Source organism: Vitis riparia, chromosome 16, assembly GCF_004353265.1.
Source record: "Vitis riparia cultivar Riparia Gloire de Montpellier isolate 1030 chromosome 16, EGFV_Vit.rip_1.0, whole genome shotgun sequence".
NCBI lineage: Eukaryota > Viridiplantae > Streptophyta > Magnoliopsida > Vitales > Vitaceae > Vitis > Vitis riparia.
Window position 1 is genome coordinate 1,702,363 of NC_048446.1, and position 23,749 is coordinate 1,726,111.

The 23,749-nt window shown below is 33.9% G+C and overlaps 1 protein-coding gene across 1 annotated transcript; it reads right to left on the reverse strand.

Moving 5' to 3' along the window:
• Window positions 1–12,088: 12,088 nt before the first annotated feature.
• Window positions 12,089–20,195, reverse strand: LOC117933908 (transcription factor MYB80-like). The gene is made up of 3 exons (XM_034855490.1): window positions 20,172–20,195; window positions 12,878–13,104; window positions 12,089–12,797 (listed from the first exon to the last, which is right to left on the reverse strand). Exons 1-3 carry the CDS (start codon window positions 20,193–20,195, stop codon window positions 12,089–12,091), a joined length of 960 nt encoding a protein of 319 aa, XP_034711381.1.
• Between the last annotated feature and the right edge of the window lie 3,554 nt (window positions 20,196–23,749).

Genomic DNA, 23,749 nt, shown 5'->3' on the forward strand with positions numbered 1-23,749 from the left:
ATTATGATTCATCTTATTTTATTTAATATACCCAATGAATCTTAAATATTAAAGAAAAACCTTTTTTTTTTTTTTTTTAATTATGAAGTGAGTTTTTCTCTTTTTTTCTATAAAAAAGAAAAATAAGACGAAGAAAATAAAAGAAGGAGAATTAAAAAATAACAATTTATTTAGTTCGGTCTTAAAACTTACATCCAAAGTTTAAAACAAAAAAGAACTCCCTTTATATTTTACAAAATTTCTTATACAACAATTGAAACACCTATTATTTCCTTTGTTATTTTACTTTTCTATTTGCATTCTAACTACCAAACTTTTACTTCAGATTTTTTTTTTAATTTTTAAAATTTTTATGATTACACACTTTGTTTTTCAACCTTTTTGTGTTTAAGGTTGCCTTAACATTTTCTATGAAGAGATTATTTCTAATATACATTATGACTTGATTTTCATTATTGGTTCTGATGTCAATATTCCTCAAATTTATAATACTTTTTATTAAAATAAATCTTAATAGGGATACTTTCTTTCATATAGAGAGGGAGCATGCAATTCCTTATTTAAATATACACGATTCTTAAGAAGACTTTGTCATATAACTTGACAGCTGAACCCTAATTTGCTTTGACCTCCACCTCTAGACCAGGCCATTTTCATCTTATTCTATCTTGGCTTGGCCCAATGCCAATTCTCCATTACGTATATTTGTTGCCCAATCAAGTCGTCTTTTTGGGTAAATTGAAATTGCCTAGGAGGCTTGTTTTGAATTTTTAGATTTCTTGCTTCCTTTGTTTTTGTTTTATTTATCTCATGTATTTTGTTTAAGGAACAATTAGATGGATTCTGTGTTTAGGGATGATAACGGGGCAGGTCCGGGACGGGTCGCACCCATCCCAACCCTACTCCATTTATTCAAAATAATTCTCATCCCCTATCCATTTAAAAAATTAAACGGGACGGGACGGGTATGATAAATTCTCATATTCGCCCCGCCCTGCCTAGTTTAACTTTTTTTTTTTTTATAATTTTTTTAAAAAAAATTACTTTAAAAATTTTTAATTACATTAAAATAAATATATTTTATAAATAATTAAATTATTATGTTTTTTTATAACTTATTTTATTATTATATATATATATATATTAAAAATAGTAAAATAAAAATTAAATTAAAATTAAAATTAAATTAATTGTGCTGGGAATTGTCATGATCTTACAGCAAATTAATCTAACTCCAAGGTTGAATCATGTGATTGCGGGATAGTACTTAAAAGAGTTGAATCACTTACTTGGGACACTTGTTATAAGTTCATCAAACCATTCAAATGGTGGAGTTGTAGTTAAATTAACAAGATTGGAGATGATGATAAGAGGATCTGGTATACTCGTCAAATACATGTGGGCTCATTATGCACGCATTAGAGACCTAGAAATGAAGTTGATGCGAATTAGCGTACAAATCAAACACTCATCATTAGCCCAATACATACTCATTATCTCTACGAACCCAATCTAGAAATGAAGCGTTATTTTGTGTTGAAAGGGCCTAAGTACCCTATCAACACGATCACACAAACCAGAGTCTTAATTTATTATGTTATATGATCCATGAGCATGGAGGAGATCGATGTAGGCATGCGTGTACTAATTAAATATACTATCGACTGAAATGTCTTCTGGACGGAACCAGTCACTAAATATACTAGCGAGTTGAATGTCTTCTGAACCTAAATCGTCACTATTCTCATTATCCTTAAGGAGGTCTGTGATCCAGGCTTCAAAGGTGGTTGAAGTACTGGAATAACGGTTGGCGATTTCTTGGTCAGCTGGGGTGACCTCAACAATCTCCACTACTTGATCGGCCTTGGAGGGCTCCAGTGAGGCTGAAAACGGCGCAGGAATGGAATTTGCATTTGGAATACTCGCAGGCCTAGAACCGATCCCATCTGGGTTCCTGGGACAAACTTGTTGGTCCTCCATAGCCTGCTGGTAATGGAAACTGGGTGTTTGAGGAGGAAGAGGAGAAGGGGAAGTGAGAAGCTCCTCATCTGTTGGATGGAAGCCATGTCCATGCCGAGGATTCCATGCAAAGCTGGCATCTGAGTGCAACTTGCGGACTTCATCCCTGGGATCATTCAAAGCACAAGTCAACAAATCAGCAGTGTCAAGAAGCTGGTGCCATGGTGTCTGAGTGACAAGGCTCGGAGTCTCCTTTTTTGAAAGCTTCTTCTTCAGATGGTTATTCCAGAAATTCTTGATCCCAGTATCCGTTCTCCCTGGCAGGTGCTTTGCAATAGTTGCCCACCTGAAAAGCCAACACAAGTTCGATGAAGTACCCTAAACCCTAATAGCTAGAAAAATGGTGAACAAAATGAGGATGACTCTGATTACTTATTGCCATGCTGCTTTTGGAGTTCGATAATGGTGGCTTCTTCCTCTTCAGAGAAGGGCTTTTGGTTGATACCAGGCTTCAGTTTGCTGTTCCACCTTAGCCTACAACTCTTCGGACTCCTGCTCAGCCCTGCACGCGCTGGGACATTTTTCCAGGAGCTAGTCTCACCATGTCTCTCCATATATTCAGCAAGTCTCTTGTTTTCATCCGGTGACCATCGAACTCTCTCCTGACCTTTCTGCTTCTGTGCTCTTCCCCTCATCGAAATTTCCCTGCAAATTAAGCTGGAAGAAAACCCCGTAAATTTTCCACGCTGAACATTACAAACAAATCAATAAAGAAGCATTGAAATTTGAGACCTTGAAGATATAAGCGGGCGCATGACATTGCTATAACACAAACTTGTTCTTTATAGTGGGGGGATTTCTGACGTGGTTCTGCAATACCCAAAAACCACGGGAGATAAACTGGAGGATGGTGGGAGATAAAACTGACGTAGACGATTGTCGCCCCACACTCGATGTAGGACCCTGGGAAATAAACTGATGTAGGGGGGAGATAAACTGATGTAGACAATGGTTACTCGAAAGTTGACCCACGTGTTATCACCCTCCTTCTCTCTCTCTCTCTCTCTATCTATCTCTCTCTCTCTCCTGTGTCGTGTATCATATATGATTTCATTATTGTGTACTTTAGTCAATTTTTTTCAAACTCATTCTCGTTTATTTCATTAACTTAAACATCCAAATGATTAAGCAAACGTTAACTAATCTTTTGTCATCTTAACCACCCTGGAGATACTCTACATTTCTTCAAAACTTCACCTTTTTACTTTAATTTTCTTACTACACTTATGCATTTTCCTATTTTCACTATTAGTCCTATGCTCTCAAAAGTCCTCTTCAAGTGAGTTTTGATCTATTTTTCTTGGTCAAGGTGCATTGGCGAAACATATTTGAAAAAAAAATAAAAACCATCTAGAATAAACTCCAGCAATCAAAAAAATGGAAATGAAAATAAACAAGTATAAAATTATATTTAATTACCACAATGGAGCATAACTTCAACAAGACTAATAGCTTTATAATGGTTTTGATTGTTTAAATCAATCACTTGAGACTTATTTTAATTTATGTGATATTTATTAACCTTTTTTGGAGAGAAGATAAAAAATTAACTGAAGGGGGTTTGTCATGTTCTATATAAAAATCATGAGTTCTTTTTTACTTGAGCATTTCTTTTCAAGAGCTCCTTGGCTGGGACGGGAGATAAACTGTACCAACAGCCCAGGCTTTTACAGTAAGGCAAAAAACTCGTCTTTAGAATATATTTAATCAATGTAATAATTTTTTACTTAACAAAGGCTTGGGATGGGAAGGTTTTCTTGTATTAGATTTGTTTCATCGATGGGATGCCTGTGGGCCCTTTCTCAAGAAAGTCAACCTAACAACTTTTTCTACGTACATTAAAGTTAGGTATGGCTATTTATATAGTAATCAATTTTATGAAAAAAATTCTAACTTCATTAATATCTAAATTAGAATTTGGTCAAAAATTGCGGTAGACAGAATAAGGGAATCGAACAAGTTGATCTATTTTTCTAGGCCAAGGTGCATTGGCGAAACATTTTTGAAAAAAATAAAAACCATCTAGAATAACTCCAGCAATCGAAAAACTGGAAATGAAAATAAACAAGTATAACTTTAAAAATTAATGTCCAAATAAATTATTTGCACTAAAATTTAAAATATAAAGTAAACACATGTCAAACTAAAGATGAAAAAAAAGAAAAGAAAAAAACTATTTTAACGATCAAACAAGATTTTGTTACAAATGTTACAAACGTTTTAATTGTTGTTATGATGATAATGACTTGCATTTGATATTGGATAATATAATTTAAATAAAATAAAAAGGAAAATCTATAGGTAAGCTTTTTATGTTATAATATGATAATAAGGAATTAAGCAAACTATAGGTAAAATGCAAAAATAAATAGAGCCATTATTGAGTATGAAGATGCATATGCAGGTGAGGGAAGATGTGGTTTTGTGGTGAAAGGAAGATGGTGGAATGGGTAGGAGGGTGAGTAGAATTCTCCAGCCTATAATTAATGATGCTTGCCTTGTTTTTCTACCTGCATTCTTACTTTTAAGGACATGCAGTAAAATACACGAGGGGCTGAATCCTCATTATCTCTGTGAAAGCAACCTAGAAATGAACACAGAACACAGGTTTCATGACCATGCAGAAGATGAGCACTATTATTACAAGTCCAAAATGATGATTACATCTCAAATATTTGCAACGTCCGAAGAGAAAGGAAACGGGAAAGAGGAAGTATATGGTATGTTTGTTGAATATTCTTAAAAGTAGTTTTTTATTTTATCCAAAAAAAACATAGAAAACATGTTTAGAAATCAAAAGACATAAAACAATTTTTTGTTCTTAAATATAAAATAATAAAAGTTATTATTTTTTTTTTAAAAGATAAAAAATGGGTTAAAAATATTTTAAATTTTTGAAAAAACTTCTATTTTACAAAGCGTCAAAAAATCATTTTCATTTCTATTCTTAAAAATTATTTTTCATAACTGATTTGGAAATACCCAGTCCTAAAATGATCTCCTCCGATATTGGGCTCAACCAGACAAGTCCATTGAGAGCCCGAGCCTAAACCCAAAAATAAAGCCCATCTCAATGTCTCAAATTACTCCCAGTCCAAACCCAAGATAACAAAAGAAATAGATCCCATCTGGGTTCCTGGTACAAACTTGTGGGTCCTCCATAGTCTGCTGGTATTTGAAACCGGGTGTTTGAGGAGAAAGAGAAGTGAGAAGCTCCTCATCTGTTGGATGGAAGCCATGTCCATGCCGAGGATTCCATGTAAAGCTGGCATCTGAGTGCAACTTGCTGACTTCATCCCTGGGATCATTCAAAGCACAAGTCAACAATCAGATGGTTATTCTAGAAATTCTTGATCCCAGTATCCGTTCTCCCTGGCAGGTGCTTTGCAATAGTTGCCCACCTGAAAAACCAACAGAAGTTCGATTAAGTACCCTAAACCCTAAACCCTAATAGCTAGAAAAAAGATGAACAAAATGAGGATGACTCTGATTACTTATTGCCATGCTGCTTTTGGAGTTCGATAATGGTGGCTTCTTCCTCTTCAGAGAAGGGCTTTTGGTTGATACCAGGCTTCAGTTTGCTGTTCCACCTTAGCCTACAACTCTTCGGACTCCTGCTTCGCCCTGCACGCGTTGGGACATTTTTCCAGGAGCTAGTCTCACCATGTCTCTCCATATATTCTGCAAATCTCTTGTTTTCATCCGGTGACCATCGAAGTACTCTCTCCTGGCCATTCTGCGATACCCAAAAACCCCCGGGAGATTAACTGGAGGATGGTGGGAGATAAAACTGATGTAGACGATTGTTTCCCCACACTCGATGTAGGACCCTGGGAGATAAACTGATGTATTCGATGATTGCCCCACACTAGATGTAGAACCCTGGGAGATAAACTGATGTAGACGATGGTTGCCTCGAAAGTTGGTGCCATAGACCTGGGAGATAAACTGATGTAGACATGGTTGCCTGCACTCAAAATTCGGTACCATAAGGTTTGAGTTTAAGTGTCAATAGGGTTTTATTTTTAGGGAAATTCGGTACCATAAGGTTTGAGTGTAAGTGTCAATAAGGTTTTATTTTTAGGGTGAAAGAAGAGGATGATGGAAAAAAGTTTATGGTAGAAAAATAAGATAAGAAAATAGAGAGAAAGAATAAATGATGAAGAAAATATAGAAAAAAATAGAAAAAAGAAATGATGGATAAAAAGAAGAAAAGCAATCTCACTGAAGTCTTCTAAAAGTTTCACTTAGAATAAGATATTTCTAAGGCTTCATAAAATCAAGAAAATAATTTTAAGGTCTTTTAAAAATTTTACCTAGAAGAAAATTAATGAAGTCTCAAATTCTAATAATGGCAATGAAAAAAATATTAAAATATTAATCAATTCATTCATTTGATTTATATTTATTTATAGGTTTTTCTAAAAAATCTAAATTAAGTCATTCCCATAACCTATTGTTACTTTAATTCTTATAACATGCAATGTCTATTAGGATTTTAATAATCTACTCAAACTCTAATTATATTATACCTTAACTACCTAAGCCCAATTTAATTCCGACTAATAGTAATTTCACTTTAATTACAACTAATACAAATTCCCATTTTGATGTATATCTTAAAGATTCATCTTCATCATAAACTCTACCAGCAAAGATTTGACCATAACACACGAGTTCCATCATTTTATATTTTGATTAACTATAATTATATCATTATTCAATAACCTAGCATTTTAAAAGATTTAGATTTAAAATTCGCTACGTATATACTCATTCAGCATCTTATAGATTTTTCCTAATTATATTATTGTGTTCCTAGATTGATGTTACTAGACTGGATATCATCAGCTCTAGAATGGATTTGATTGTTGCAAGGTAATTGAATTGTTTAAATCAATCACTTGAGACCTATTTTAATTTATGTGATATTTATTAAACTTTCCTGGGGAGAAGATAAAAAATTAACTGAAAGGGGGTTTGTCATGTTCTATATAAAATCATGAGTTCCTTTTTACTTGAGCATTTCTTTTTAAGAGCACATTGGCTGGGACGGGAGATAAACTGTACCAACAGCTCAGGATCTTGTAGTGGAGTGGATGTTTGATGTGGTGCTACAGTACGGGAAAATTTTTTAGAATATATTTAATTAATGTAACAATTTTTAACTTAAGCATTTTTTTTAAGAGCTCATTGGTTTGGGAGATAAACTGTACCAACCGCCCAGACCAAGATGGGGGATAAACTGTACCAAGCTGCTCAACTTTACCGAACAAAGGTTTGGGATGAGAAGTTTGTCTTGTATTAGATTTGTTTCATCGATTGGTTGCCCGTGGGTCCTTTCTTAAGAAAGACCAAACTAACAACTACTTCATTCTTTTTCTACAGATAAACGACGCCATTCAAGTTGGGTATCTCGATGGAGGGGACAAAACATGTGATGGATAGGATAAGGGATCGAACAAATTGATCAAGTTGATCGAGTTAGGGTACAACTAAGTAGGATTTTCAAGTAATAGGATGCAATGTTTTCAAATTATGTTTTTTGTTTTTATAAATGTTCTTGACACTTCTAATTGTATTTTATTTTTTAAGAATAAAAACAAAAGAAAAATTCAATGATTTTTCAATAATCTTTTACCGATCTTTGGTGGTATGATTTGGACAGGAAGAGTAGAATGGTGATGAGTTATCAGTGTTGATTTCTCATTTAAAATTGTTTTTAAAAAAAGATTCAAAATCAAATAAATTTCCATACCTTTACCTTTTAAATTTTCTTTCAAATTAGAAAAAAAATAATAATTGTAATAACTAACACCGACTTTCACAATTGTTTTAAAATGTTATGTTCTTTTTTTCTTTTTCTTTTTTCGGTTTAAAAACGAACACTCAATTAAACAAATATTTAATTTTTCTCAAATTTATTTTTGATATTGACAGTTGCTTTTGGGGTGATCCATGATATCATTAATACATATTTTAACCATAAATTATAGTACTAATGGGTTTACTATTTAAGTTTTTAATTATTTTTAAAAATTACTAATTTTGTTAATATATCTAATACATTAAGTATTATTTAATTTGAAGTTTATTTTTTTAGTGAAAAAAATATTAAAAAAAATATGATTTTATGTAAAATATTGAAAATAATTTCCCTAATCGAAAGATATATTTTTTCCTTACTGCATTCACTATATTGCCCTAATTTTGAATAGAGGAGTTGTTTGATTGTTTTTAAAATTGATTCGTGTCCTTCTGACCTTGTATTTATTTTTCTTGTAAAATATACATTCCAAACATATTGTGTGATTTTTTATATGATTTTGTGGCACTTCTATGTTATTTTAAAAAATTAGCTTATGCATGTTATTGAATTTTGTCTTGGTCTAAACCTTTAGAGATGATTCTGTAAACCGGAATCAATCAAAGCTTTACTAAATTGCTTGACCTTTTGGTTGATAATCTAAGAGGTCCTCTAAAAATTTTTGTAACTAAAATCCACTTCTAGATATTTTTTTAGGATTTATTTTTTAAAGACTCCTGTTGTGACCGATGGCATGTTGGGATTTCTATACAATGATTAACTTACCTTCTAACTTGGAGTTAATTGATATGTTTTTACTTGATTTTGACTTTGGTATTGTAAGATAAACATAATGAGGATGTTGTATGATTCCTCACATGTTGAAATGATGTTTCTAGATATTTGTTTGGAATTTTTCAATTGAATGCAACTGTTCTACCAATTTATTGCATGTTTTTGTCTTAGTTACGAACTTTGATAATTATGACTACCTAGAGTATTAGTTTAAATTTAACAATGAGCTTGTATGTATCTCTTAGGTGATAGATAATATTTGTTTGGAATCTTGCATTTTTTTAGCTATACAAATATCATATATATTAGTGTTTTGCATCATAGTTATTTCTTATCATGAATTGTTCTAACCCTATTTCATCACGTGTACGCACGCTATAAGTTATGCATGCTATCGAGGTACATCTCTCATACCTTTTATCTCTTTAATTATGTAAACATGCAAACTTTGAGTGTGCGAATTCGGCTATATGCTATTGCTTTGTATGTTTTGTTTGTTACTTGATTATTTGAATGAGATAGCATGTATGTTGCATGTTATATATCTTGTTGTTTGAGCTAACTTCAATGTCTTGTGATGACACTTAAGTTGTTGTTCAGACACGCATACTATCATCTCCTTTATGATTGTGATTTGACTTTCTTATTTGACATGCTAATTTTGAAATCGTTTTAACCCATCTAAGTATATATCTATAATCATTTGATTAATTGTCACATTTCCCTCGACTTAATGAGTAGAAATATTTTTAGGGCTTAGAGGGGTGTTACCTCTTGAGGTACCTTCCCGAGGTAACTTGATTCTTGAACTTAAACTCGGGTTTTTCAAAGATAGACTTTTTCAAAACTCTTGGAGTCACATTTTTTTTAAGGTTTTTCTTTTTTGTTTTATTTTCCTTTTTAAAATAAAATAAAATAAGTGACAATTCCAATTTTTAACAAAAATAATTTTTCACCTTATATTCAGTTTTTTATTCTTCATAGTAGATGTTTTTGATAAGTTGTAGGCTCGTGATTTTTGATATATTTGGAGATTTTCCTTGTTAAAATCTGGTGTCAATTGTCTCTTTTTCTCACTCTACTTTTTGATTTATTTTCAGTTTGATATTATTAGTTACTTGGGCATATATATTGAATGGAAGATATATGAGCTTAAATAAGTGTGATTATCCATAGAATATCTTCAAGAATTTTTCTATTCATTTTGATTAATGATATCCTATAGTAAATTAAAATGAGTTAAAGAGATAATTATTCTTTTAAATTAATTTTGAGGAATGTTGAAGCATCAACGTGAATACATCAATATTATAACTTTGATTTTCATCATCGATTCTAATGTCAATATTCCTTAAATTTATAAAGCTTTTTATTAAAATCATTAAGATTATCTTTAGTGCCAGAAATGTTGCTTCAACGAATTGAAGCTCTAAATCATGGTTTTTGTCTTCTTAGTATTACCTTATACCATACACATACCTGTTAAATGGTTGGGTGGACTTTTGAGAGTTGCTTGAATTGATTCTTGACCCTTTTGAGTCTCTTCCGTCCACATAAATTTCTCCTATAAATCAGTCTGTTAAATTCTTCTTTGTCTTTTCTATCATTGGAACCTTTAACAAAAGCAGCCTCTATTTTGTTTGATATTTTTGGTCGGTGTTGAAGTAGTTATTGACTTTGCAATCAATTAAAGGGTGCCACGTGGGATTTTATTACTTTATACCTTAAATTGGGTCTCGTTCTTATGTTCTCATGTTCCATCATTTTGATTTTATATATTTATATTCCAATCAATTATAATTATATCATTATTCAATTACCTAGTATTTTAAAAGATTTAATTAGATATAAAATTCAATAGGTATTCATTCGGTTTCTAATAGACTTTTTCCTAATTATATTATAATTAGGAACTTATAATTTGCAATTCATTTTTCTCCTTTTTAATGCTAAAGCTTTCAAAAGCCTGATTTACAAACATGTCTAAACGATGAATGAGCAAAAAATCAATTGGTCTTTTGGCATCTCAAAGACCCTTCAGTAACTATTCCCACCTTTCTTCAACTTCACCTCTTTACTTTTATTTTCTTTATCAAATTAATCATTACAAGTCCTATATGGGATTTGGCATATAATAGAAAACATGAGACCAAATCTACTAAACGATTAGCCTCAAATCCACTGATATGCTTCACTTGATTTACCTTGATATTTACTCTCACTTCTCTCATTTATGTCAATTTATCTACCATTTCTTTGCATTTCTCCTCAGACAAAAGTTTGAACCAACTGTTTCCTTCGTCCTTGTCCATATTCATCACAATTTTGACAAACTTCAAAATTTGTAAACTCTTCTAATTCATACCTAAAGGGTTTTCATGCATGCTTTCATTTCAAACCAAATTTGGGTTTTAAAGAAGGTGTAGGGAAATAAGGAGTCAAAATTATCGTCCATATATGCACGTACCCATTCACATTAGTGAGGCAAAGACCACCCCCCTAAGTCCAACCCCACTGATGCAGATGGCTACCCAAACCCCCCAACCACCCCCACACATGCAGATATGTTCCCAAATCCCCCAATCCCCTGTTAAGTCAATATCATGGCGGGCCGCCCCCAGCAGCCCCCCTCACTCTCTCTCTTAAAAATAAAATTTTAAAATACAATATATTGAAAAATAATTTCAATTTTACATATCATGTCATGTTGGCTTTTTACATGGATACCTCTTACAATTCCACAAAATTAAATATATATTAATATGTATTATTGATAAAAAAATTATGAAAAAATATTTTTTTCATAACGAGAGGGGAGGTGGGACAGCTGTGGATGAAGATTGAAGAAGGGGCTTTAGGAGTTTTAGTAAGCATCCCGTTAAAAAAAAAAAAAGAAGGGTGTGCATGTAGTAATTATTTACGGAAATGTAATGCCCACGGTCCACGTCCACGTCTATGTCCACATGCACCCCAGATGTCATCCACTCAGCTTAAACCCCTTGGTCAAGACCTTCCTCAATGGCCAAATCATAAAGCAAGAAAAGAGAAACAAATAATAAAATAAGAGGTCGAAATAGTGCCAGGCTATGCTTGACTGTTCTTTCTAAGAAGAAAATTAACCACGGTTATGAAATGATGAGAGAAGGAAATTCATAAACACGGTCTTTTCGCGTAAGCTCAACACATAAGCCCGTGACAACAAGGCATCGGCGCCCATTCTACAGATACAATCCGTCTTACCTCCCCAACACACTCTTGATACGAAATCAACCTCCCGTCATAGATAAGAGATCGAGAGATGAACCCGCACCACATTTTAGAACCTTGGAACCGAAACCCCCAACTAGGGATGGAATTCCAGAACCAATGAAACATTATTTTATGTAGAAATGAATCTATCCATCCCTACAACATAACCAAAAAAGCACTCCCGAAACACTACATAATGGAGGCATGCACGCACGAGAACTACACGGGTGCAATGTCTCCGCCAAAAGAGTCAATAGTCTCACCAGTCTCCCCAGGGAGAAGTACTTCTAGCCAGGCTTCCGAAGGGAAGATCTCTTCAGGTGGTGGGGTGATCACGTTTTCCACTTGATTAGTCATAGAGCGCACCGATGACTCTGAAACCATCAGTGCAGGAGTCGAACCTGCATTTGGAACATTCCCAGACAAATAGCCAAGATCGGCTGCATAGTTGTTGTAAACTTTTGGGTCAGGAATCAGACCCCCCGTAGCCTCAGGATCGGGTGTAATGTCGCCGAAGCCCTGCTGCACTACTGGATTATGCAGCGAGTGAAGATTGGGTAGCTGTGCATCTGACTGCGAGCCCACGGCACAGCCCCTTAGATAAGCCGCAGTAGAAGTCAACCAATCAGCAACTGCGGGTAACGGTTGACCGGGGAGAGCCCCCGCAGCGGCTGCTGAAAAGAAACCAACTCCATGGAGGTGAGGATTGGGTAGCCATGCATCTGAATTCAACCTCTTGGCGTAGCCCCTTATGTAGTTCGCACAAAAATCCGAAATATCAGCAGCAGCTTCTAACGTTTGTAACAATGGTGTCTGAGTGGCAGGGGGAATATCCTTTTTAGCAAGCTTCTTCTTCAAACGAGTGTTCCAATAGTTCTTGATATGACTGTCAGTCCGGCCCGGAAGTTGTTTGGCTATAAGTGCCCACCTGCGAAAACAAGCCAATATCCTCAAATGATGTATTTTCATGATGGAAAAAGATGAACAAAATAAGGAGATTCTCATTACCTGTTGCCATGAACAGAATGAAGTCTGATGATGATATTTTCTTCATCCGGAGAGAAGTTCCCTCGCTTGATGCCGGGCCTCAGATAGTTGGTCCACCTGGATATACAACTGCTCCGAGACCTGTTCAGCCCCGCAATATTTGGGACCTCTCTCCACGGTCTAGACTTACCATATCTCTCCATGTATTTAGTTAGTTTCTCATCTTCTTCAGGAGTCCATGCCCCCTTCTTCGGCCCATTCCGCTCATGTGCCTGTGATGCTGCCATTATCAATTATCTGCACAGATGGAAACAAAAATCCCATAAATTTCCCATGAAATGCTGTAATCGTTTTAACACTATTGATTGCTTCAAGTTTCAAAGAAGTGTACAAATAACCACGGGAGTTTCAGAGCCTCGAACTGAAGATAGAAGAGGATGATCTTTTTTGCAGCCCAAACGTGGGTTTTATATAGATTGGCTACGTGGCTGTCTGTTTCATTCATTTTGTCTGAAAGGAGAAAGGGATGCCTGGGTGTCGTCGATAAAATTGGACCCATCACTAGAGATGTAATTGACCATGAGAGATGAGACTTGGTAAAAAATTCCATATAATCAATTAAATTTTACTGAATAAGGAATGATATTGTCAGTTGGATTAATTTGTGATCAACCTTAAAGAGAAATTAATTTTCTCACTGGAGATGGGCTTCACCACGAGTTCTTTGAAGATATAGCTACAGACATTTGAGATAACCTCACATCTAAATGGTGGACCACAAAGGAAATCTTGATAAAAGATTTATTGATAAAAGGTTAAGGTTTATATTGATTGGCTACGTGTCTGTCTCTTTCATTCATTTTGTCTGAAAGGAGAAAGGGATGCCTGGGTGATGCCTGGGTGTCGTCGATAAAATTGGACCCATCACTAGAGATGTAATTGACCATAAGAGATGAGACTTGGTAAAAAATTCCATATAATCAATTAAATTTTAATTAGACTTGGCAAGTGTAGCCCGAAACATGGAGAGTATGGTGGTATTACGTACTTGAGAAAGAGTAAGGATAAGTAAAATGACATGCACATTAAATGATTCCAAAAGCAAAAGTGGGACCAAAGGGGAACCTCCGTGTCTCCGGGTGATGCCTGGGTGTCGTCAATAAATGTGAAGCTCATTTATCATGAAGCTCATTTCCAAACTTTCAACATTAAGGTACAGTGCTGGAGATCCAAAATTTCAAAGTCAGAAGACGATTCTGAAGAACCTTTGGCCAACTTGCAGGCTGGCATGGAGGGCCCCACCCTACTTACCAAACATCTAGGTATGACTTTAGGGCATAGGGTGGGAGTTGCAGAGGGATCTTGGATGGGACTGAAGATTGTCGATCGTGTATTTGATTAGTTTTCTGTGGAAAACGAGACATTTTAGTAAACATTGTCATATTTACTGATGATAACTTTTGCTTCATTAAATCTCGATAACAAAATCTTCGTACGTTCGTGATGTAGTCCATGTGTTTTCTTGCTTACCACTTGGCAGAAACCAAACAGATCATGATCGTCCAAGTGAAAAGGGTGGTTTACTTTATATTTTATGGCATCTTGCTTTGTGAACATGCTAGCTTTTCACATCTCATTCCTTATTCAGTGTTAATTATGCTAATAAATAAATACACTCAACAATAATAGTAGATGCCTTATCCATCCCTATTCAACACTTCTTGTTCCTTGATTTATTTATGTTTTTTAAGACTTAAGATCTTTTTTTAACGTTGGTGGTGCACTAGATTTTTCATATATTATATTATTTATTTATATATTAAAATCATCTAAAAATAATTTTATTTAAAATTTTTTAAAATTAAATGATTTTATATTTTAAACTAAAAGCTTATCTTAAATATTTTCAAACTTATTTAAAATCTTTTAAGTTAAAAAAGATGGTTATTGAATAAAAAACGATTCAATTGGTTGAATTGGATGAAGAACCAGTTGACTTGGATGATGAATCAGTTGAATCGGATGAAGAACTAGTTGAATCGGATGAAGAATCGAATGAATAATCGGTTGAATCGGATGAAGAATCGGTTGAATCGGATGAAGGACTAGTTGAATCGGATGAAGAATCGGATGAATAATCGTTTGAATCGGATGAAGAATCGGTTGAATCGGATGAAGAACCAGTTGAATCAAATGAAGAACCAAGAAAAATCAATCAACCTAATCAATTCAACCGATTTAGGGGTGAAAAAACTTTTTTTCTCTTCCAAAACATTTGTTTAATCGATCAAGGTTGAATCTCATTCGATCGAATGTCAATCAACCTGATTTTCAACCTCATGTGTAATAAGAATTTCATTATTTCTCATCGAAATCTTATTACTTTATACCTTAAATTGGGTCTTATTATTTTGTACTCAAGTTCCATCATTTTATATTTTGATTTTATTTATTTATATTATAATTAGCTATAATTATATCATTATTCAATAACCTGGAATTTTAAAAGATTTAGGTTTAAAATTTGATAGGTATATACTCATTTGGTATCTTATAGACTTCTAATTATATTATTGTGTTACTAGACTGAAAAATCATTAACAAGATTGCTAGTTCTAGAATGGTTTTGATTGTTGCAAAGTAATTGAATTGTTTAAATCAAACCATAATGAGAACAAAAAATTAAACAGGGAAGACAAGAAATGCAAAATGGATCATTGAAAATCAACCACTTAATTCTTTGACTATTTTCCCTTGGATGTTGAAGGGCCGAGTCCCATCAGCTAGCATGAGAATGAGTCAAAAGAGGAAAGGAATATGAGTAAAATTAATCTTTATCTAAATTAAATAATAATAGTTCAAAGTAATATAAGTCTTATGGCTATCTCGTGAACTTGGTAATTATTTACTTTAATTTAACAATAATATTTCTAAATAGTCTGAAAATTCTCTATATATGATACTTCCAATTCTTAAAAATAAAGTTCATTCCCGAAACTTTCAAGATTCATAATACAATTAAGATAATTTAAAAAGTAGAAATGGAGAAGAGGCTCATCAAGGAAGCTTTGAAATATTAAAAGAAGGTTTTAAGTTCTCTTTGAGTCTTTAAAATCTCTTTAAAAAATATTTAGTTTCTACAAAATATCTAATTGTCAATTTCTTTTTCTGTTTTTTTTTTAAAAAAACCCTTTTTGACCCAATATCAAGTTCCTCTAGTCCTCAATAGTCAACTCCTTCCCATGTGGTGAAACACACAACCAAGCAAAGAAAGGTATTGATTCAAGTTCTTTTTTTTGTACGGGTGTTGAAGCCCACCCACCACACTTATCTGCTAAAGAGAGAAAAGAAGTTTATCATACTATCTAAAAGTCAAAATTTATAAAAAAATAAAAATAAAAATACATCCTTTAATAGTCAAGTCCTTTTCACATGACCAAGGACACAACCAAGCAAAGGAAGGGAGGGAGGGGGAAGTAACTTTATTGTTCAATTTCTTTCCCTATCCCTACACAAAAATTAGATAAAAATTCAAAAGAAGTTTCTCTTACAATCTTAAACTGTCAAAATTTACTAAATAAAAAAGTAAAAAAAGTCTTTCTGATATGGTGAAAGAGAAAACCAATTTAAGGAAGGGAGGGAAAATAGCCTTATTGTTCAATTTCTTTCCCAACACAAAAATTAGATGAAAAAAAGAAAAGAAACTTATTATATCATATGAAAAGGGTTTACTACAATATCTTTGCATAATCATATCAGATTTTGATCCTACCTTAACATTTCATTACCTTATACTTTACACGTGATCTTGTTATGTTATATTATATTATAAACTCATTTATTTATATCATGATTTCATTCATTTTTATTCTTATTTTATGACTAAAATTTTACCAAATATTTAAATAACTTGAATTAAAAGCACAAATATGATACTAAATCACTATAAATTAGTCCCGTATGTGAAACCACTTGTATCCATATAAGTTAAAGATCTTTGGTATATGCATAAAAATGAAGGATCCTTTGTGTCAATCTAAAATTCTTTCCCACCATGACAAAGACCCTTCAATAAATATTCTATATTTCTTTAACTTCACCTCTTTACGTTGATTTCTTTATCAACTTTATTCATATATCATTGGAAAGCCCCCTACACATGGGATTTGACATGTAATAGAAAAAGATGATGCCAAATCTACTAGATGTTGACTCTCAAATCCTCTAATATGCTTCACTTGATTTACCTCAATATTTACTCACTTCTCTCATTTATGTCAATCTTCTACCATTCCTTTGCATTCCTCTAACAAAAGTTTGAGTTAATTATTTCCTTCATCCTTATCCCAATAAGAGAAAGTACATCAAATTCACCCCAATTTTAACAAACTTTAAAAATTTTAAACTCTTCTCATTCATGCCTAAAGGGTTTTCATGCTTTCATTCAAAACCAAATTTGGGTTTTAAAAAAGTCGGGCAATAAAGGGGTAAAAATTGTCAAAGAAGCGCATGATGGAGTGCTACTGTCAGTATTATATGTGGGAAAAATGACTATTTGTATTCACGTACATTGAGTAAATATAATGGAGAGAAGGGTAGCCATCAAATAGGCCCCTTGGAAGCTTTAAAGGCCCAGCTTTGACCAAATGTCTCTCTCAAAGGTCTTTCACCAAAGACACCCTCTCTCTCTTTCTTTCAAACTCAAAGGTCCATCTTTCAACAAAGGTATCCTCTCTCTCTCTACCACGTTGCTCTCCTTCTCTCTCCCACTTTGAAAGGCACATCTTGCACCCAATGTCTCTCTTTCTCATTTTTCCAATTTTATGTTGGATCCACGTGCACTTAACACAATGCACAAATGTTTTCAAATTATATTTTTAGTTTTTATAAATATTCTTGAAACTTGAATAAAGATAAAAATATTGATGATTATAAACATATCAATATTTCTATTTTATGTATATATCATATATATATATATATATATCGATGAATATTTTGATATAAAATATCGATAAATTTAAAATCAATCAAAACTTATAAAAATATAAGAAAAAACTCTTAAAATTAAAATTAGAAGTATAATAGATATATTAAAATTGTTTTGTTTAAGAAATTGATACATGTATAATACAATTTATCAAATTGAATGTTAAAGAAATTAATTAAGGATGCTATATTACTAATGAACTATCATGAAATTAAAATTTAAAAATAAAAAATAAAAAATTTATTACTTGAATAGGTTCTTACAAAGTTGATAATAATGGACTTAGAATTTAATTTTTCGTAGATTTGATATAAGAAAAAGGTAAGGACAACTTAGAATTACTTCATGAATTGATTGATCTACAAAACGTTGGTGGAAGATTGGATTATGTATAGATGTGTAATAACTTAATTTATAGAAATTAATTTTCTCATTGGAGATGGGCTCCAACAAGAGTTGAAGAGGCAAAGTTGTTTGAGAATACATATAGCTAGCTACAAACATTTGAAATAATTACTCTCATTTAAATGGTGGACCGCAAGGGAAATTTTGATAGAAGATTTGTTGTAATGAAGGGCATGCATTTAGGTCAGTTTAAGGAGATTACTGAACTGAAGCAACCGGCCACAAGGTTTATTATAACATTCATGAACATGGAGAAGATGATAAACCCATTTAAATGGTGGAGTTAACAGTTATAATTAAGAAGAACACTGGAGTTGATGCAGTAGATGATGAGAAGATTTAGCATACAAATCGAATACTCATCACAATCATCATCATGTGGGACCCAATAAATACTCATTATCTTTTATCAAACCAATCTAGAAATAAAGCAGAAACGATCCATTATTTTATTTTGTGTTGAAAAGGGTCTTAATATTTACTAGTGGAGTGAAAGGTCTCCAGAGAAAAAGTCATAAATAGATGAACCAAAAATTGAGCTCAAAATGGTCTTAATATTTTCTCACTCCTCTCATTTATATCAATCTATTTCTTCTCAGACAAAAAGATACTAAGTTTGCACGTATAACATGAATGCCTAAGAAGTTTAAGCCACTCGTTTCGTACGTTCATCCTTGTCACAATAAGGGAAAATGCATCAAATTCACACCAAATTTTTATAAACCTCTAAATTTTCAAACTAAACCATCCATTCTAATTCATAATTAAAGGGTTCCATAATTTCATTCAAAATCAAATTTGGGCTTTGAAAAGGGGTAGGAAAAGCTAAAGACGACAATTCTTTTGATAATTCAATTAAAAAATGGTTAATTTCTCCATTATATCTTGGATAGATGAGTATCTTTACCCATATGTACGTTGGGGAGAAAAAAGAGTCATCCCCTTCTACCCCACTTGCTCTCTTTGTCTTTGCTTTCTTTGTCTTGTGGTGGGGTGATTTTGGAGTATAATTGACTTTCTTTCTCTCTTTGCCTTGTGGTGGGAGTGATTTTAGAGTACAATTGACTTTCTCTTTCTCTGTCTCTGCCTTGGGGTGGGGTGATTTTGACGTACATGCTACACGTAATCACACTACAAGAAAAAACGTAATCAATGACATTTAAAAAAGAAACGTAATCAATGACCTTTTCTATGCGTCAACAAGGGTAAAAAATGATGTTATTCTAAAGCATCAACTTTTAGACAACGGGAGTTTCAGAAATTGGAATTGAAGATAGAACTTAGAAGAGGATGATCTTCTTGCTGGCCAAACGTGGGTTTTATATATTGGCTGCGTGCTGTGTGTCTCAGTCCTTGATTAATTTGTATAGGGAGAAAGGGATGTGTGCGTCTCTGTCCTTGATTTGCAAAGGGAGATTACTAGAGATTTAATTGGGTCAGAAGACTTCGTAAAAAAATTCCAAGCCAGATAACGGGGGATAGCAACCGCCCAAGAAAGGATCGATCCTTTCTACGTTGTATTTTTTTCTACCATAATCTCGTATATTTGTTTTTAAAAAAAATGGAATTTTAAAACAATGACAAAAAGACAATTTTAATATGAAATTTGAAAGAGACTTGCAGCTATTTTGAGGTGACATTATATGCCCAAAACGGGAAATTGCACTTAAAGTGAACTCTATGTTTATAGAATTCTATTAAAGAAAGGATTTTTTTTTTCAAATGATAAAAAGATAATTCTGAGATGAAATTAAAGAAGGTCTGTGATCCAGGCTTCAGAGGTGGTTGAAGTACTGGAATAACGGTTGACGATTTCTTGGTCAGCTGGGGTGACCTCAACAATCTCCACTACTTGATCGGCCTTGGAGGGTTCCAGTGAGGCTGAAACCGGCGCAGGAATGGAACTTGCATTTGGAATACTCGCAGGCCTAGAACCGATCCCATCTGGATTCGGTTTTCGATTGGTTCGAGACGCCGTGGCTGGAGACGGTGAGCCGTGAAGGCGGTTAGGTAGGGAGAAAATAATAGAAGAAGAAAATTCATAAACGCATTCTTTCCGCAAAAGGGAGAAAATATTGGCCCTGAGGAACCATTATTTTGAACTAATTAAGTTTCCACTGGAAATGTAACAACCTGCTCAACCCCCAACTAGAGATGGAATTCCAGAACCTAAACAACTCAGATGAGAGCTCCGTGACCGGTTCGAAGACAGCTACAAACATTGATACAAACCCATTTAAATGGCATTGGAGTTACTGATACTCATTTATCTATATGTAACTAACCCAGAAATGAACCATTATTTCATACAGAAATGAGTCTCGCTCAACATCATTTCATACAGAACTGGGTTGGGAATTTCTTAACCAGCTGGGGTGATCTGTTGGGATTGAGCCTTATGGGCCCATCATGGTAGCACATCCGAAGGGAAGGCCAGAGGCCCAGGACCGTGGCCCCTCAATCACACCAATTGTTTATTTGTTCCTTTAAAGGAGGCGTCCCCAGGAATTGAACCTAGGAACAAACCCTTAAGGTTCACCTAAATGTCAATCCTGGTACCATCTGAGCTTCCCTTTGGATGTGCTAAGCGCCAACCATGATGGGTCCATAAGGTTCAATCCCAACATGACAACCACTCAAAACATAAAACAAAAAAGTTATTTTTACATATATAACCTAACACAGCATAGGCACATTATGTTACATTCTCCCCCCTAATGTGATGTTCCTCTACACCCAAAAGCTTTCGGAAGTGTACAAGCTTCTCCAAAGGCAATGCTTTAGTGAAGATATCAGCAACCTGCTCCTCTGATTTATAGTACATCAATTGAACCTCCCCATCTGAAATAGCTTCTTTAATAAAATGATACTTCGCTGCAATATGCCTAGTCCTACTATGAAAAACATAGTTTTTTTGCAATGGCTATAGCAGATTTGTTGTCACAAAGTAGATATGTTGCTTCATTTTGCTTCTCCTTGATGTCTTCTAAAATTCTTCTCAACCATATGGCTTGAGAAGTTGCCAATGAAACTGAAATGTACTCTGCTTCAGTAGAGGATTGAGCCATTGAACCTTGCTTTTTTGAAACCCAAGATATAACACCTGAACCAAGGGAGAATGCATAGCCTGATGTGCTTTTCATGTCATCAATACAACCACCCCAATCACTATCACAATGGCCAATTAGCTTCACTTCAATATTCTTGAAATATTTTATTCCAAGTTCAACTGTGCCTTGCAAATATCTCAAGACTCTTTTTGCTGCTCCAAGATGTAAATGACTAGGATAGTGCATGAATCTTGAAAGCAAACTTGCTGCAAACATGATGTTAGGTCTAGTTGCAGTGAGATACAACAGATTTCCAACAAGACTTCTAAAGTGAGTTTCATCAACGATCTTCCCTCCATCTCCTTTCTTCAACTTTTCATTCACAACTAAAAGAGTAGATACAGGATTGCAACCAACCATGCCAAACTTTTTGAGGATATGTTCAACATACCTTTTTTGGCAAATAAACACACCATCTTCTTCTTGATATACTCCAATTCCCCAAAAATAATGCAATAATCCCATATCACTCATTTAATATTTTTTCATCATTTCATTTCTAAAATTTTCAACCATCTTCTCATCATTTCCAATAAAAATCAAATCATCAACATAAATAGCAACAATAAGGATTTGGGAATTATATTTGCTCTTCACATAGAGGGTAGGCTCACTCTTGCTTCTAATGAAACCATTTTCAATGAAGTAGTTGTCAATTTGAGTGTACCAAGCACAGGGAGCTTGTTTCAAACCATATAAGGCTTTCTTCAACTTGTAAACTTTGTTTTCTTCCATATCAACAACAAAGCCTTGAGGTTGTTCAACATAGATCTCTTCTTCCAGCTTTCCATTCAAAAATGCAGATTTTATGTCAAGTTGGTACAACAACCAACCTTTTTGAGCAGCCACTGCAATAATAGTTCTAATAGTATCAAGGCGAGCAACTGGAGCAAAAGTCTCATGGAAATCAACACCCGCCTATTGTGAATAGCCTTTTGCAATCAACCTAGCTTTAAGCCTTTGAACTCTACCATTAGAATGGTATTTCACCCTATAAATCCATTTCACCTCAATGATTTCTTTGTCTTTTGGTTTTTCAACCAGTTGCCATGTTTCATTTTTCTCAATAACATCAATTTCTTTTTCCATTGCTTTCCTCCAATCTTCATCTTTTATTGCCTCTTCGAAACTTTGAGGTTCAACAATGCATAAATTGCATCTCTCATAAACATCACTCAAACTTCCTATTTTTCTTGGAGTTGAGGATGGTGATGACGAGCTTGAAGTTGGAGACTCAGTTGAGGGAGATAATGGAACTAATCTTGGGGAGTCTTGAGGTGATGAAGTTGAAGTGCTACCATTTCTAGTTTCAGCAGGTGTTTTTGTTTGAAGTTCATCAACAAGAATTGTTTTCTTTTGAATTTTACCTTCTTCCCAATTCTAAGCAACTTTTTCATAAAAAATAACGTATCTACTTATGATCAGCTTGTTGGTTTTCAAATTATACAACCTATAACCCTTTGACTGTGAACTATAACCTATGAAGATGCACTTTTCACTTGCTTCATCCAACTTACTCCTTCTTTCCTTTGGCACTTGTGAATAACATAAGCACCTAAACACTTTGAAGTGTCTAAGAGATGGCTTTCTTCCACTTCGAGATTCAATCGGAGTTTTGTTTAATAATGCTTTTGTTGGGAATCTATTCAAAAGATACATAGCAGTGTTAACTGCTTCAACCCAAAAAATTTTAGGCAAACCCTTCTCATATAACATAGCTTTAGCCATTTCCATAACTGTTTGATTCTTTCTTTCAATTACTTCATTTTGTTGAGGAGTACATGCAACAGTAAGCTGTCTCTCAACCCCTTCATCTTCACAAAAATTACCAAATTGACTTGAAGTATATTCCATTCCTCTGTCACTTCTCAAGGTCTTTATGTAGCAACCACTTTGCTTTTCAACAAAACTCTAGAATTTTTTGAAGATAGAAAACACTTCTGATTTTTGCTTCATGAAGAACACCCAAGTCATTCTTGTAAAATCATCAATAAACAATACAAAGTACTTGTTGTTGCCTTGAGAAGGTTGGTGGGAGATTGGATTATGTATAGATGTGTAATAACTTAATTTGTGATCAACCTTATATAGAAATTAATTTTCTCATTGGAGATGGGCTCCAACAAGAGTTGAAGAGGCAAAGTTGTTTGAGAATATATATAGCTAGCTACAAACATTTGAAATAATTACTCTCATTTAAATGGTGGACCGCAAGGGAAATTTTGATAGAAGATTTGGTCTAATGAAGGGCATGCATTTAGGTCAGTTTGAGGAGATTATTGAACTGAAGCAACCGACCACAAGGTTTATTATAACATTCATGAACATGGAGAAGATGATAAACCCATTTAAATGGTGGAGTTATAATTAAGAAGAATACTGGAGTTG

Coding starts and splice junctions, on each gene's coding strand:
- LOC117933908 (XM_034855490.1), bottom strand. CDS start 20,195: ATGGGATCGGTTCTAGGCCTGCGA. Junction 13,105..20,171: donor GATCGGTTCTAGGCCTGCGA/GTATTCCAAATG, acceptor AATGGGCCGAAG/AAGGGGGCATGGACTCCTGA. Junction 12,798..12,877: donor CATTCTGTTCATGGCAACAG/GTAATGAGAATC, acceptor TTGTTTTCGCAG/GTGGGCACTTATAGCCAAAC.